The 16172-nt window shown below is 34.4% G+C and overlaps 1 protein-coding gene across 1 annotated transcript; it reads left to right on the forward strand.

Annotated features, from left to right (window-relative positions):
* The first annotated feature begins 8016 nt into the window (after positions 1-8016).
* On the forward strand, positions 8017-14638 carry LOC132064014 (homeobox-leucine zipper protein ANTHOCYANINLESS 2). Its single transcript, XM_059456865.1, has 9 exons — positions 8017-8884; positions 8977-9197; positions 9287-9404; positions 9504-10193; positions 10321-10422; positions 10531-10743; positions 12475-12649; positions 12788-13155; positions 13605-14638. The coding sequence occupies exons 1-9, from the start codon at positions 8687-8689 to the stop codon at positions 14004-14006; spliced, it is 2487 nt and encodes an 828-aa protein (XP_059312848.1). The 5' UTR covers positions 8017-8686; the 3' UTR covers positions 14007-14638.
* Positions 14639-16172: the final 1534 nt, after the last annotated feature.

Consider the following 16172-nt stretch of genomic DNA (forward strand, 5'->3'; position numbering starts at 1 on the left):
ATTGAGAGTTGAAACTTTGATTTTTCATGGTTTTCACCAATTTCATGGACCGTTAAGCTAACACACTTGGGTGCTATCTTCAGCTTGCTTTTCTTTTATAGACCATCTGATGCACATAGTTAGATCCCTTTTCTGCAAGTGCCACTAAGTTGGGCATGCTCCATGGGCTACTATCAAACAAAATCAGCCACCTTATACTGTTGCTTCGCTCTTCCTTTGTGCTTCACATGCATGAATCGTCTTTTATTAGGCTCTTCCCTGGTCAAAGTTCATTGTCAGTGTGCACTGGCATTATTTGCAGTTATTGTCAGCAAACACTTGGGAGCCAATATGTCATGTTTGCTGCTTTTACTGATTCAAATAGCAAGACAGCAGAATCTTATACACAAAAGGGATACTTTTCTTTTTATAACGGTGTTGTCCGAGCTAACTTCCATGCACTTCGACTAATCAATCATCTACTACCTCCTAGCATAGATGGAGAGTAACATCACCGACCAAAGTTTAGGCAAAAAGAAACCCTTTAAAGAAAATCTGTGGCAGTCAGAAAGGTGATCATAGTTGATGAGTTACATGTGATTCAACAAAGTTGTTCTGGCTGGCACAGAGCCAAAAAAGGTTTGAAATAGAGCCTTTCAAGAGTGGTCCCAAAAGTTTAAATTAATCACGGGGTACACTCATGCATTTTGTTTGCTCCTAAAGCTCCTACAATGTCCTTTGGCTCCTCATTTCATTTGGTTTCATTTGTAGTGGAATTTTTTGGCTCTCCTATCTTTTACTTTTTCTCTTTAAGGAATAGTTGCTTAATTGTGACATCCAAAGCACATGTAAAAATGAATACTTAATTCAGTAGAATCTAACTTTTAAACATTTTTATTCATAAGGATGTTCAAATTCTAGCCGAGATAAAGTTTTAGGTGATTTCTTTTCATCTTCTTATGGGCCAAATTACCCGGTGATCGTGTTGATAGAAAGGTAATAGGTATCTAATGGAATAGTTGAGATGTATGCGAGTTGGCTCGAATTCTACCGTAACATGTATAAATATGAGTGTGGGTGAGAGAGAGAGTGTGTGAACATGGAGTGTGTTGGCCTGTAGAGTATGAAAATTGACTCTCTGTGCATAATTGCATAGAACTATATGAACACAATCTATATCCTGAATACTTTTCTACAAAATATCAAGTCTTTGGAGAGTGCCAGAGTGGTAAACAAATATTACAAGGAAACCCGAGGATATATAATGCCTATTGTAATAGCAAAAGGGGAAAAAAATACCAAGAAGACTTGCAAGAGCTGAACTACCAGAAAGTCCACACTTCAGCCAACTCTATGTCAGGTTTTTATGACAACAAACTACGCGTAAACTGTAAGCAACTCCTAACTTTCAACATTTCCTTAGTAAGAGGTATCATCTATGTTGTTTTGTCAAAATAAATAAATTGACACACCACCAATCCACCATGCACTGACTGCACAAAGCGAAAATTCACTTCGTAAGATGAATTGTGACAATAAACTGACATAGCTTAATTACGTAAAATCCTACAAATACCACTACGTATAATATTGTATATGTTAAGAAGCTCGACCCATAAATATTCTTACTGTTTGCTGCTTTCAAGTAGAAGTAGTAGAATGGAAAGCTTGACAATAATATGTACATGAGGGGAGTCAAACTTGTGTTTCACAAAGAGTGGCAATTTTAAGTGCTAGTGTAAACCAAAGTCTTAAGTTCACAATCAAAAGATACATAAGCAATTTTGTAGGGCCGAGTTATAACGTGTAGAATAAATCACCACAAGATTAATACTATTCAAACACTTGGTGTAGGGCAGGGAAGTTTTCATCGCTGAAACTGTTTATTGTCTTCATTAGGTGAGAATGGGCTTTTAGTTCGACCTTTTTTCTTTTTAGCTTTTAATTTAAAGTACCATATAATTCAAGAGTTTGTCTATGTTCCAAAGAGTAAGTAAACGAAATGATAAGTATAAAACAAGAGAGTTGTCAAAGTTATTAAATCGCGACTAAAGTACATATTATAAGATGGCGAAGGTACAAAAATTAAGTGTTAGCTTTCTTTATACTAGCCTAGAGTACTTAACATGTGGTCTGGTCATTTAGGCTTTAAAGATATTGACCACTTTAACCAATTCAAAACAAATAGTGAGGTTATAACAATTAGGGGTCGTTTGCTTTGAAGTATACAACTAACAATATTTGGTTTCCGCTATAGAGGAATCTATGAACTATTATTTTATATGAAATAGAACCTTTGATAAGAATACATGCTCTTCATATAGCTTTTAATCTTTATTTATTGATGTTTTTTGTTTCTTTAAAGGAAAAACTTGCTCTAAATTATCGTTCTGAAGTGATTGGAAATTGACAATCTTACTTATGAAGTTTGGTTCATGTGAACCAAAAATTGTGTAGCAAAGAATGCGTTCAATCCCCTTCAAATTAATGTGCTGGGGTCACTATAACTACTAATTCCCCCTCACTTGCATAGTTTGAAAAATTTCGACATATGTTTCCACAAATTGATAACATGGTCCTGGACTCCTATTGTCATTTAACACGAATTAGGACGGTGAATTGATCTAATATCTCGCACCTTTACTCTCACATCTACTCGCTTTCTTCTCGAACCATATAAGCATGTTTATACAAAATTATAAAATAATATACAAACTTATGTATGCTACCCGCTCTGAACATACTGAACTTTAAATTGCAGAGGCACTTAAACGGAGTCGGAATTTTGAATAAGCCTCTGTTTGGATGGTCTTTACCTATGGTTTCATAATGTACAAGCACATTACATCAGATAAGTATAGAATGTATTAGATTGTTTGTATTGTTGAATACAGTGTTTGGATGGACTGTATAGTTTGTTGTGGTTCAATAACATTTTTATCGTTTGGTTTGATTGTATAGTAGAGGTGGGGTATAATGAGAAATCAAATACGTAACCACGCAAAAACCGACAAATCTGTGTTACAAAACTAGGCTTTTTCTTGGTTATATAACCATGAAATTACAATGGGTTTACTACACCATACAACGTAATTTTAAAAACAATAAAAACAAACATGGTTTCATAGAAAACAATACAATAATGAACCACGGGAAACAACCATCCAAAAGGGGGGCAAGGAGAATTAAAATAGGGAGAAGTGAAAACACAAAGAAGGCGAGAAGGTTCGACCAATAGTATATATATGCATAATTTTCTTTGCCCATTACAATATAATTTTACAACGAACGAGATATAAAATTAACACCTCTCTGACAAAGATGGATGCGCTACTAGATGCATACACACTAACTTGGAGCTAAGAATACACAAATTTAGTAATTAGTAAATGCTACTTAATGTGATAGTGATAGTGTGCCCAACAATACTAGATGGAGCTATATTACGTACTCATTAATTCACGAGGCTTCAAACATGGCATGAACGGTGGCTTCAACAATAAACCTCCACAATGGACCTTTTATTCTAATTTTTTTCATGTCAAAGACATACAACTTGCAACTAAAGAAGAAGACCATTCGCATGACTACATCTCGAACCTTTGATCAAATTCATTACTTCTATGAATCTTTTTAGAGTACCCAAAATCATGTAGTAAAATATGGAAATAGTAATTCGATAAAATAGCAATCGAGGTTTATTTTTTTTTATTTTTTTTGAAGGGAAATAAAAAATCAATCCTCAAAAGGCTATATGTTTTACCAATCAATTTATAACGGGATAAGCTTCAAGGGTACTTGGTTTGGGTTATAGAACTGATTCTCCTTAATGAAAAATCTCCTTACTTTTATTCACGTTCTCAGAAGAAGTTACATCGATAATAAATTCTGTAATAAGCAAGAACAGTTGCAAAAGCTCAATGAAAAATGACAAGGAGTTACTAGATCCAGAACAATATGTTAAAACGCATGCATATCATAGAAGAATTTGTTGACTACGCACGAAAGGGGATTCAAAACTGTGGTTGCAGTTTTATTCTTTAAAGTTACTGGGTTCTTAATTAATAATTTGTACATATTTAACAAAAATTTTAATACAAATATATGGTTCGGACAAAAGCTACTGGATTCAACCGAACCCACACGCGAAGGGCTAGCTCCGCCACTGACTATGCAAGTATACCGCTATACACAATTTAAGGAACGTTTAATCTTACACTCTAGTAAACCTGAATGAACTAGGTTTTGTAGAAATTTTCTTTAAAAAATAATTCTAACTAAATTGTGTTCATACTTTGTTGAATGCTTCAAACAAAAATATTGATAATATCAGGAGGAATAATCCGAAGTAAAATCTCAAATTTTTCTCATAATGATTGAAGTAAATAAATAATAGTTGGGACGAAAAATTATGAGTGGTTTATTTTCTCGTCTAAATCTTTATAGATTGAGTTATTTCATATTTATGCTTGTGTGAGATGACACCTAATAAGTAACCGAGAGAACAGTTGAAATATGTGTTAGTTGACTGAACAGTGTGAACATTGATAGTCATAAAAGACAAAAAATTAAAAATTTAGAATTAAGATAAAAATAATAGGTCGAAAGAATGATTATGGGGTTCCAATTTGACAAAGATAGAATGCCTAGTCGAAGGTCTAGTATAGTAGATAGCAAACGTGTTCGTTCTGCCTTCCAAGCAAAAACGATGATTGGGCATTCTTGCTGCCATTTGGCCATAGATTTTGAAGTTAAAACTTGAAACTTAAAAATTTGAGTTTTTATAGTTATGATTTTTAAAATTTGAAGTTGTGTTTGGACATACATTTTAGTTTAAAAAAAAAATTGAAGTTTAGTGAATGGATGTTTCAAAAATTCAAAAACTGGTTTGGAACTTAAAATTTTTTTGAAGACAGAAATTAAAAATCTGATCCAAAATCTATAATCAAACAAATATTTAAAAATAATTTTTTGAAAACTAATCCAAAATCTATGGCCAAAGCCGCCAAACGCTAGCTACGTATGTTTTCCTTGACTTTGACATATTCTTTAGGGAGGTTCGAAATTCATGAAATAGACTAAAACCACAAGTGGGGCGAAAGCCCAAACCAGAAGCATAGATCCATCTGTTGTTGGGCCCAAACACCTTTCTCTGTCCCAAGCAAAAACATATGGTAAAATTCTGTTTCATGGTAATCAAAAGGTAAGAAGCCCTTCAAATTTGTCCGATTTTTCATTTAAACACTTAAATTAAGTTTCATTGCTATTGAACAGAGCCTTATATAAAAAACAGAAAATAGAGTAATAAACTCGTCTATTGACACCGGGTCGTTTGACTTGCCGGATTCCGTTAACAAAATATACTTCTTAAATGGGAAAACGATGAAAAGATTAGCTTAAATTCAATTCCTCGCCTACACACAAGTCATGTGGGTCAATGTCAAACAAAATCCAATTTTTTGCGCGGAGTGCCCTTCTTTTGGGAAGGCTTTTTAAATTTGCCCCTCATATTTCGCCTTTAAATTACGCCTCATATCATTCTGCCTTTAATTTTTGCTCTTCGCAGTTCTCGAAGTTCAACCTCGCTCAAGCAAAATTAAAAAAAAAATCGCAAGATGGTTGAATTTCCATAGGTACATGCCGACCCGAGATACTTTTGTTAAGGAATTACAAATTTTAGCGCAACCCGATACCATACCTTAAGGCATTTCGAGCAAGTATACGTCCTAGATAACTTTGATAATTTCTTCACAAAGTTACGCCACGGGCATACTTTTAACGGGCAAACTTTCTTCATCACAACACTTGCACATAACACAAATTGGTTCACACTCAAGCCCTATCATTGATGATCCTATAGCAATGCTAGCCTTCCATGTAAGCACAATCACATCGAAATATATTTTCGTCGAGTGGCATGTAAACACCATAAATTTTCAACACTCTTTCAGATTACCTAATAATTGCAAAGAATTTAGTTCAATCAAGCTTTTTCCAAAGTCAAGATGCACTTGCTCCAGATTCTCCAAGAACCAATAATTTGTCTAACCATCCAATATATGCCGCAAAACCGTTAAATTGGTCAAATCCTACTCTTTGACATAGTAGGCATGGATCCACTTTATCCATAAACTTTTATACGGGACCAAGATAACTTTAGAAGGAATTATCAAAGTTATGTCAATGATCCTAAGATACTTACGCTAAAGTCGCCCATAAGGCATAAGTATCTGGTCCGGCATAACTTCGATAATTCCTTCACAAAGTTACGCCATGTATACTTTTAATGGGCAAACTTTCTTCATCACAACACTTGCACATAACACAAATTGGTTCTACACTCAAGCCCCATCGTATGATCCTATTAGCAATAGCCTTCCATGTAAGCACAATCACATCGTGAAATATATTTTCGTCGAGTGGCATGTTTAAACACCATAAATTTTCAGTTGACTCTTTCAGATTACCTAATAATTGCAAGAATTTAGTTCGAATCAAGCTTTTTCCAGTCGAGTAAGAAGTACGACTTCGTTCGTGGATTCTCCAAGAACCAATAATTTGTCTAACCATCCAATATGTTCCGCCAAGCAACGTTAAATCGTCAAATCCTACTTTTGACATAGTAGGTACGGATCCACTTTATCCATAAACTTTTACGCCGGACCAAGATAATCTTGTGAAGCGAATTATCAAAGTTACGCTGATCCCAAGATACTTATGCCAAGTTCCGCCGATAAGGCATAAGTATGCGGTCCCAGATAACTTTGATAATTCCTTCACAAAGTTACGCCGCCAAGTTACTTTTAACGGCAAACTTTCTTCATCACAACACTTGCACATAACACAAATCGTTCTACACTCAAGCCCCATCATGATCCTATTAAGAACAAGCCAGCTTTCCATGTAAAGACAATCATATCATTGTGAAATATATTTTGGTCGAGTGGTATGTCAAACACCATAAATTTTCAACTTTTTTCAGTGATTACCTAATAATTGCAAATTTAGTTCGAATCAAGCTTTTTCCAGTTTGTAGTTATACGCACTGCATTCCGATTCTCCAAGAACCAATAATTTGTCTAACCATCCAATATGTCCGCCAAGTTAATGTTAAATGTCAAATCCTACTCTTTGACATAGTAGGTATGGATCCACTTTATCCATAAACTTTTATGTTTGCCACCAAGATAACTTTGTAGAAGGAATTATCAAAGTTTACGGATCCCAAGATACTTACGCACAAGGCATAAGTATGCCGTCCGCATATTTGTAATTCATCAAAAGTATGCCGGTCCGCATAGCGAAATTTAAACTCGCCTTGCGAATTTTTTTAAAATTTTGCTCGCGCGTGGGTTCGAACTCGAAACCTATGGGTGTTAGCGCAAATTTTAAAGATTTCAAATATGAGGGGCAAAATTTAAAGACCACCCCAAAAGAAGGGCAATTCTGCGAATTGCCCAACAAAATCTAAGTAGATAGAAATTAAAAAGACAATTAAAAGAAGGAGAAAGAATCTTCTTTTTAAAGTATTATTTTCCACTATTTATGCTTATTTTAAAATCAGTGAGAGAAGAGTGATAAACATTGACTAATAAACCCTTGTTTCCTGTATTAAATTTGTCACCTTGCTGTAATTAATTAATTCTCATAATCTAAATATAATTTCAGATCCCAATATAAAAGGGAAAGAAGAAATTTTGTTTGTGTAAGTGCATGTAAAAACAAAATCTTGGGATCTGAATGAACTGTCTTGACTCAGGCTTTTCATCTTCTTCTTGCGTTAAATCTCTGTTTGGTTACAGTAAAAAGTTTAGCTTTAGAAAAATCAAAGAAGAGAAAAAAAAGGCTACACATATTTTTCACAGTCTTCACGTAAGATTTCAAGATTTAGAGAGAGAAAAAAGAAAGAGAGTAGGTGAAAGAGTCAACCAAAAAATTTTCTGTGCTGTTTTGGATGTATGTATATGTAAGGCTTCGATGAGTCCACAATTTTGCGTATTATCTTCACCTTTTTGTTTTATTTTTTTTGTTTTGTTTAGTTTCTACTACTATTCAACTTCCTTTTTCTTTTCCTCTTTCTCGTCTCTTCTCTTGTCTTTGCAAAACTGAAAAAACAAAGCCTTTTTAGCCAAACTTTTCTCTCTCACTTCCTTTTCTGTGCTTTTTATATCTTTATTTTTCTCTTCAAAAGTCAAGCATGCAGAGATAGATGCATATATAAAAGAACAGAAAAATGCCCTCAAAACTAGGGTTTTGCTTGCTTAAGCTTAAACCATTCTTTTAGGCTTCTCCTTTTGTATTTGCAGCAAAGAGTGGTTTAAGAAAGAAACACAGAAAAAAGGTCCCCATTTTTTTCTTTTTTTTTCTTCTTGGGTAGGGAGAGAAGAGGAATTTTAATTGGTACTGTTATTTAAGGGAAGTATAGAGAAGAGAAAGGCAAGTAGTAGTAAAGAGCAGCTCAAGTAAAGGTTTTTTTGCTTTCTTTCCTTTCTTCTTCTCTTTCTCTCAAGAGTTAAAATTAGAGAGGAAGTTGGAGACATTTGGATTCGTCCTTGTGTCTCCTCTCCCTCTCATAATTTTTCTCACTTTTCTTTTTTCCTTACTACTCCTTTTTCTATGATTTTTTAGCTCAAAAGATACAGTGAATCTGTGATATACATAAAATAAACAAAGCTAAGTGCTTTTTGAGACTCTCTTGGTTTGTTTCATGAATTTTGGGGGTTTTCTGGATAATAATTCCGGTGGTAGCGGTGCAAGAATTGTTGCTGATATACCATTTAATAACAACAGCAACAGCAGCAACAATAAAAACAACATGCCCACTGGTGCAATTTCTCAGCCAAGACTTCTTCCTCAGTCTCTTGCCAAGAACATGTTCAACTCTCCTGGACTTTCTCTTGCTCTTGTAAGTCAGGAAAAACCATAAAAATTGAATCTTTTTGTCCTTTTTTTAATTTTACTAACACCCTTTTGTACTAATTGTGTTTTGGTGGGCAGCAAACAGGCATGGAAGGGCAAAGTGAGGTAACAAGAATGGCAGAAAACTACGAGGGAAATAACAGTAATGGTAGAAGGAGTAGAGAGGAAGAACCAGACAGTAGATCTGGAAGTGATAACTTAGAAGGTGCATCAGGTGATGATCAAGATGCTACCGACAAACCACCAAGGAAGAAAAGATACCACCGACACACTCCTCAGCAAATCCAAGAACTTGAATCGTAATCATTACTATCTTTTCAATTAAAAAAAAAAATCTTTTTTTGAACTTTTTTCTTATGGAAAATTTCTTTCTTTTTTGGTTTTGTAGTCTCTTCAAGGAGTGTCCTCATCCTGATGAGAAACAAAGGTTGGAGTTAAGCAAAAGGCTTTGCTTGGAGACTAGGCAAGTCAAGTTTTGGTTCCAAAATCGTAGAACTCAGATGAAGGTAATTCTTGAAAAAACAAAAAGATTCAATTTTTATGGATTAAGAAGATTTTTTTTTTTTTTGTGGGGTTTTTAAATAATGAATTCTTGATTGCACCAGACTCAACTGGAACGCCATGAGAATTCGATGCTAAGGCAAGAGAATGATAAGCTTCGAGCAGAAAACATGTCTATAAGAGAGGCAATGAGAAATCCAATTTGCACTAATTGTGGTGGTCCAGCAATGATTGGGGAAATATCTCTAGAGGAACAACATCTTAGGATGGAAAATGCAAGGCTGAAAGATGAATTAGATCGAGTTTGTGCACTTGCTGGCAAGTTTTTGGGTCGACCCATTTCATCTTTAGTTACATCTATGCCTCCACCAGCAATGCCTAATTCAAGTTTGGAACTTGGAGTTGGAAGCAATGGATTTGGTGGTATGAGTAATAACATACCAACAACACTTCCTTTAGCTCCTCCTGATTTTGGAGTTGGGGTTTCAAATTCTATGGCAGTGGTGGCTTCAAGTAGACAGTCAACTGGAATTGAGAGATCACTTGAAAGATCTATGTATCTTGAACTTGCTTTGGCTGCTATGGATGAATTGGTTAAAATGGCACAAACTGATGAGCCACTTTGGTTCAGGAGCATTGAAGGTGGTAGAGAAATACTGAACCATGAAGAGTACATAAGGACATTTACTCCTTGCATTGGTATGAGACCAAACAGTTTTGTTTCTGAGGCTTCCAGGGAGACAGGCATGGTTATTATCAATAGTTTGGCTCTTGTTGAGACATTAATGGACTCCGTAAGTAATTTATTTTACCTTTCTTGATTGCACTTTAAGGATCTTTTAGGTATCTAATCCTATAGATAGTCTTGTCAGTGATGATACTTGAAGTCATGTTTTTGATGATTAGCTTTAATTTTGACAGAACAAATGGGCAGAAATGTTTCCATGCTTGATTGCTAGAACCTCAACAACAGATGTTATATCAAGTGGTATGGGTGGAACCAGAAATGGTGCACTTCAGCTGGTAAAACAAAATGCACCTCTTTTTTCAAATTCGGTCTTATTTTGTCCTAGTAATTAATTAATCCCATTAGCCTTTTCTATATTATTAAATATGAGGGATTATTTACAGATGCATGCAGAGCTCCAAGTGCTTTCACCTTTAGTACCAATAAGAGAGGTCAATTTCCTGCGTTTCTGCAAGCAACATGCTGAAGGTGTTTGGGCTGTCGTTGATGTGTCTATTGATACCATCCGTGAAACTTCTGGTGCACCGACATTTCCAAACTCTAGAAGGCTTCCTTCTGGCTGTGTTGTCCAAGATATGCCCAATGGCTATAGTAAAGTAATTTCTCCATCCCTTACATCTTTTTATTTTTCTTTTTCTTTTTTATAATAGTGATTCCGAGTCAACTCGTGTGCATTTCAATTGTTTCACTGGGTAGTGTGAGTCACATATACTTATCTCACTGGCATCTGTAGTCAGTCGGTAACTCTATTCACGAAGACTTTTTTCTCATCTTTTAGTGTGTCGTTTAGTACTATATTCAATGAGTGCACATCTATGGTAGTTGTTCTTTGCTATTTTGTGTTAAATGAGTTTGGTGAGCAAACTACACATTTTTGGATCTTAGGTCGGGACATTGAATTCGATTTTCCACCTAGTTTGGATAACCCAAATCACTGTTAAAATGACTAAGCCTAGTCTCTTGGTTATTGATTTGGTCCAGAACCAAGAGGATTAGATTATTATTGGACCTGATAAGATGCTGATTGTAGGGGACATAAGAATATTAAATAAAAAGTCTTCAAATTTCAGCAACTTCCTGCTTAAGATGAGCTTAATAATAATATTGTATTATACCGTACGTGGGGAAATCGAGGTTAGGGTGATTAATAAATTGAGTGGAAGCCTCCATTACTTCTATTTTTGCGCCTTGGGACACATTAATTTCATATGATTCAGAAAGAAAAAATATTGCATTGTAACTCTCAAACATTGATTTAATTAAACAATGTATTTGATGTTTCTATTCCAATCTCTGATGCTGTCTCGATCAGTCCCCCGTGTCTATAATTAATTCATCTAACTGTGTATTATCTGGTTCCAGCCTTATGATGTGGTCGTCTTTTAAATACTTTAGTAGTAAAGGACCTTTTAGTCAAACAACAAGACTGACTATTATTTTGTTGTCACGTGAGTATCTACAAGGTCTAAAGCTTTGTGGTGCATTTCTCGATGTCTCAAAACCTACCTTGCCTCGTGCCTTCAAATTTGCAAAAAATGGTGAAAACTTGTACTTTTATGACTTCCACTTTTAGGGTTCTAGGTTCTATCATGTCTCTCCTTGAACCTAACCTTCCTAGGACCATTTCCAAGATTTTTATTGTATCATCAAAAAAACTTCAATTTCGATTTCGCATTTCCCATTGCGTAATGTACTTTTTTGTTGATTTCTTTCGGTTTGTAGATCAAGTGTGAATTTTAAAATATACATACATACATACATATATATGATACAATAAAACTTCTATTTCGATTTCGCATTTCCCATTGCGTAATGTACTTTTTTGTTGATTTCTTTCCGTTTGTAGATCAAGTGTGAATTTTAAAATATACATATATATATATGTATATATATATGTATATACATATACATATATATATGTATATACATATGTATAGATATATATAGATGTATATACATATACATATATATATATATATATATATATATATATATATATATATATATATATATATATAAGTTAGGTCACGTTATTCATCAAGTGAATTGTTGAGTTCATTTTTCACAACTAATTTTGCTTAGGAGTTGGAATTATTTGCCAAAGGGAAAAATACTAATGTCATAAATTACACCATACTTCAAAATATTATTGATAAAAGATAAATACGAATTACCTAGATGAAATTGAGACAAGAAATTGAGACTATTGCTTAACTAAATGTAAATCATCTAGATGGATATTTCTCTTCCCTTATCATTATTATGCCTCAATCCCAAACTAGTTTGGATCGACTATATAAATTTTCAATGCTAATTAAATTATGTAGGTTACATGGGTAGAACATGCCGAATATGAAGAGGGCGTGAATCACCATCTTTACCGGCAGTTGATCAGCGCTGGCATGGGCTTTGGTGCACAAAGATGGGTGGCCACTCTCCAACGCCAATGCGAATGCCTCGCAATCCTCATGTCATCCACCGTGTCTTCCAGGGATCACACAGGTATATATACATACTTCTAAGTTAAATCATAAAATCTACTAGTACCATTGTTCAATGAATCAGCCCCTTTCATGTGAGTAGTACCTTATATTTTCTGTGACCAAATTTAAATTTTACAAAAAAAATAATCACATGCAGCAATAACTCCAAGTGGAAGAAGGAGCATGTTGAAGCTAGCACAACGCATGACAAACAACTTTTGTGCTGGTGTTTGTGCTTCAACGGTACACAAGTGGAACAAACTTTGTGCAGGTAATGTGGATGAAAATGTCCGTGTTATGACCCGAAAGAGTGTCGATGACCCCGGTGAACCACCGGGCATTGTCCTAAGCGCTGCTACTTCCGTTTGGCTGCCCGTTTCGCCACAGAGACTCTTTGATTTCCTCCGCGACGAACGTCTCCGTAGCGAATGGGATATCCTATCCAATGGTGGACCTATGCAAGAAATGGCTCATATTGCTAAAGGCCAAGACCATGGCAACTGCGTATCCCTTCTCCGTGCTAGTGTAATTTCTTTAACCCTTGACATTTTCTTAATTTAAGTAAAATAAATTTTGAATGGATTGGAAAAATAAGGTGAGAAGATAATAATGCATGGCGTTAATAGATGAATGCATGTAAAAAGATTGATTGATTTTGCATGTGTGGGGGTTCATTTTATTTAGATAAAAAAGGTGGAATTGAAACGGACAAATGGGGGGATTTGGACGTATCTCTAAAGGACCATCTTATTGCAGATCTATAGTTTTTTAACTTTGTTGTTTCTTTTGTAAATATGTAAAAAGTCAAAACACATGACACTTGTTACTTTTTTTAGTCAGCCCTACCATGATATGACCTTTTATAGATGATGGTCCTAATCTCTGGTTGACTCAGTGCAACAGAAATTGACGTATTATACCACACAATGGCACTCTTGGTAAATATATTCATAACTGAGGGTTTATATTGACAGGCAATGAACGCGAATCAGAGTAGCATGTTGATACTTCAGGAGACATGCATAGACGCGGCTGGGGCGCTTGTTGTTTACGCGCCAGTTGATATCCCGGCAATGCATGTTGTGATGAACGGCGGAGATTCTGCTTACGTGGCTCTGCTTCCATCTGGATTCTCCATTGTACCCGATGGCCCAGGATCTCGTGGGTCAAGTAATGCAAATTGTGGGTCCAATGGGCCATCATCTAATGGGGGCCCAGATCAAAGGATTAGTGGATCACTCTTGACTGTAGCCTTCCAAATTTTGGTGAATAGCCTCCCTACAGCCAAGCTCACAGTTGAATCAGTGGAAACAGTCAATAATCTTATATCCTGCACAGTTCAGAAGATTAAAGCTGCCCTTCATTGTGAAAGCTAAATTGGAAAATATTTGGGAGAAGGATGCCACCTTTTCTTTTTTAAAATTTTTTTGTTTTATAATATATAGCTTAACTAGTAAAAAAAAATTAAAAAAAAAAAAAAAAAGTGCTATCGTGTCGAGTTGACTAGGGGGTTGAGTCAAGAACGAACCGTGCTGAAAAGACCGTTGCTAGGTGGTAAGGGCCGGCTCAACTAGCCTGAGGTTGTAAATTTGGCTCTTAACACAAAGCAAAGGTGGTGGTTCGGGTATTGACTCAGGAACTTATAGTTGGTTCAAGCGATAAGGTGAAATCAGCTCAAGGGTTGAGTATGATTTCAAAATATGGAAATTTCATTTTGGGAAATTTGTGTGACAAGAGAGTCAATTTCAGCAGCTATGGTTTATTTTGATGAATTTATAGTTGAGTGTCATAATGGCTCATTTGTTTGGTCTGGTGGGGGACTAATCAACTATTGTAAGTTATCTTAATTGACTGCTTTAATTTGATTGTCTTTTTCTTGTTTATTTCTTTGCTAATATGGTCTAGGTTCACATTTGATCACAAGTGAAATTGTGTTTTCTTTACCTTTTTAAATTGAAAGTTGTAATATGTATATCTTTCTGATAATAAGTTCAATCTTTACTTGGAAGCATGTCATCTTCAATTAGATTAAACAAGTCTTCATTCTTGTTGTCATCAATCTTATTTAATAGTTGCTCACAGAAAATATAGCTTGTTCTGAAGATATGAGATTCAACAAAGTAGTCAATCTGGCTAGAAAGAATGGTGTTTGGACAATATAATATATGATTGAAATTTTAAAATTTTTTTATTTAAAGTTGAAGTTACAAAAAAGTATGAAGTTTTGTATTTGTAAATTATCGTAATATTAATCTACTCTCTCTGTTCAGGTTTATATGGTACACTATCTTTTTTACTCTTCCCAAAAAGAAAGATATATTTTTATATATAGAAATAATTTCACTTAAAACTTTTCCTTTTACATTTAATGAAATGATTTACAGTCACATAAATACCTATAGCTTGTTTTAGATCACAAGTTTAAAAATCTTTCTTTATTTTTTAAACTTCGTGTCTAGTCAAATTAGGTCACATAATTGGGACGCAGGGAGTACTATTTTGCAAATATTAAACTTAAGATTTACAAATAGTACAGAAATATTATTCACACTTATAAGAGGAGTTTGAAGGGACGCAGGGAGTACTATTTTGCAAATATTAAACTTAAGATTTACAAATAGTTTGAAGAATGAAGTATGAGCTACACTAATATACAAGGCCCTAAATTGTTGAACGAGGAGACAGGTGGTGATGTTAATTTGGATGAAATAGATAGGACATGGAAGAAGATGAGAGTATGATTTGATTGTACAATTTGTGTTTGAAATACAATAGTGTTCTCCTTTCATGTTTCATTTTATCCCCAAGTAAATAAAAGAAAATATCATATCACCAAAGTTGCTAAAACCGGAAAGCTTGACGATTCAAATGCAAATGTGAAGTGAAAGGGGGTGAAAATTCATGTATCTTCTTTGCTGTTTCATTTAAATAATTAATTATTGCATTATATTAATGCAATATAATTATTTACTGCATATGTTCAATGTACACGTCTACCTCTACTTTTCGAATTGTGAATGTACATACAGAGATTTTAAATGAGGATGAATGTTGCGGAAGGCTGCGAATTGAGAATTGAAAGAGTTTGTCGTGAATGCTTATGTCATCTTTGCAATTGTTAAGACAGTTTACAGATGATGTATGAGATCAAGCCTTTTATAGTTGGTTACACGTTGATTTTTTTTTTCTAACTATGTAGAGAAATATATTCGTATTCTTTTTATTTTAATTTATGTGTCTAACATTTTCATATCTAATTTAGTTTAATTTTAAAAAGTCTCTTTATACATTTAATAAGTAACTCTTTAATTATAACATCTCACATTATATATTTAACCACAAATGATATTTTGATATTTTCTTAATTCAAAATTACAAGATTTTAAAAAAAAAATCTATTATTTTCTTAAACTCTATATACAATCAAACTAAAATATGTAAACTGAAATGAGGAACAGTATACTGAAAGAAAAAATATGAGGAACAGTATTTGTTGATTTAGTCCTGCATACGGTTTTCCATGTATATGTATTGTCTAAGCC

This window comes from Lycium ferocissimum, chromosome 7 (genome assembly GCF_029784015.1).
Source record: "Lycium ferocissimum isolate CSIRO_LF1 chromosome 7, AGI_CSIRO_Lferr_CH_V1, whole genome shotgun sequence".
Taxonomy (NCBI): domain Eukaryota; kingdom Viridiplantae; phylum Streptophyta; class Magnoliopsida; order Solanales; family Solanaceae; genus Lycium; species Lycium ferocissimum.

Excerpts from the sequence above, each read along its gene's own strand:
- LOC132064014 (XM_059456865.1), top strand. The coding sequence starts at position 8,687 with ATGAATTTTGGGGGTTTTCTGGATAATAATTCCGGTGGTAGCGGTGCA. Across the intron at positions 8,885-8,976 it reads CTGGACTTTCTCTTGCTCTT|CAAACAGGCATGGAAGGGCA; the intron begins GTAAGTCAGGAA and ends TTTGGTGGGCAG. Across the intron at positions 12,650-12,787 it reads GTCTTCCAGGGATCACACAG|CAATAACTCCAAGTGGAAGA; the intron begins GTATATATACAT and ends AATCACATGCAG.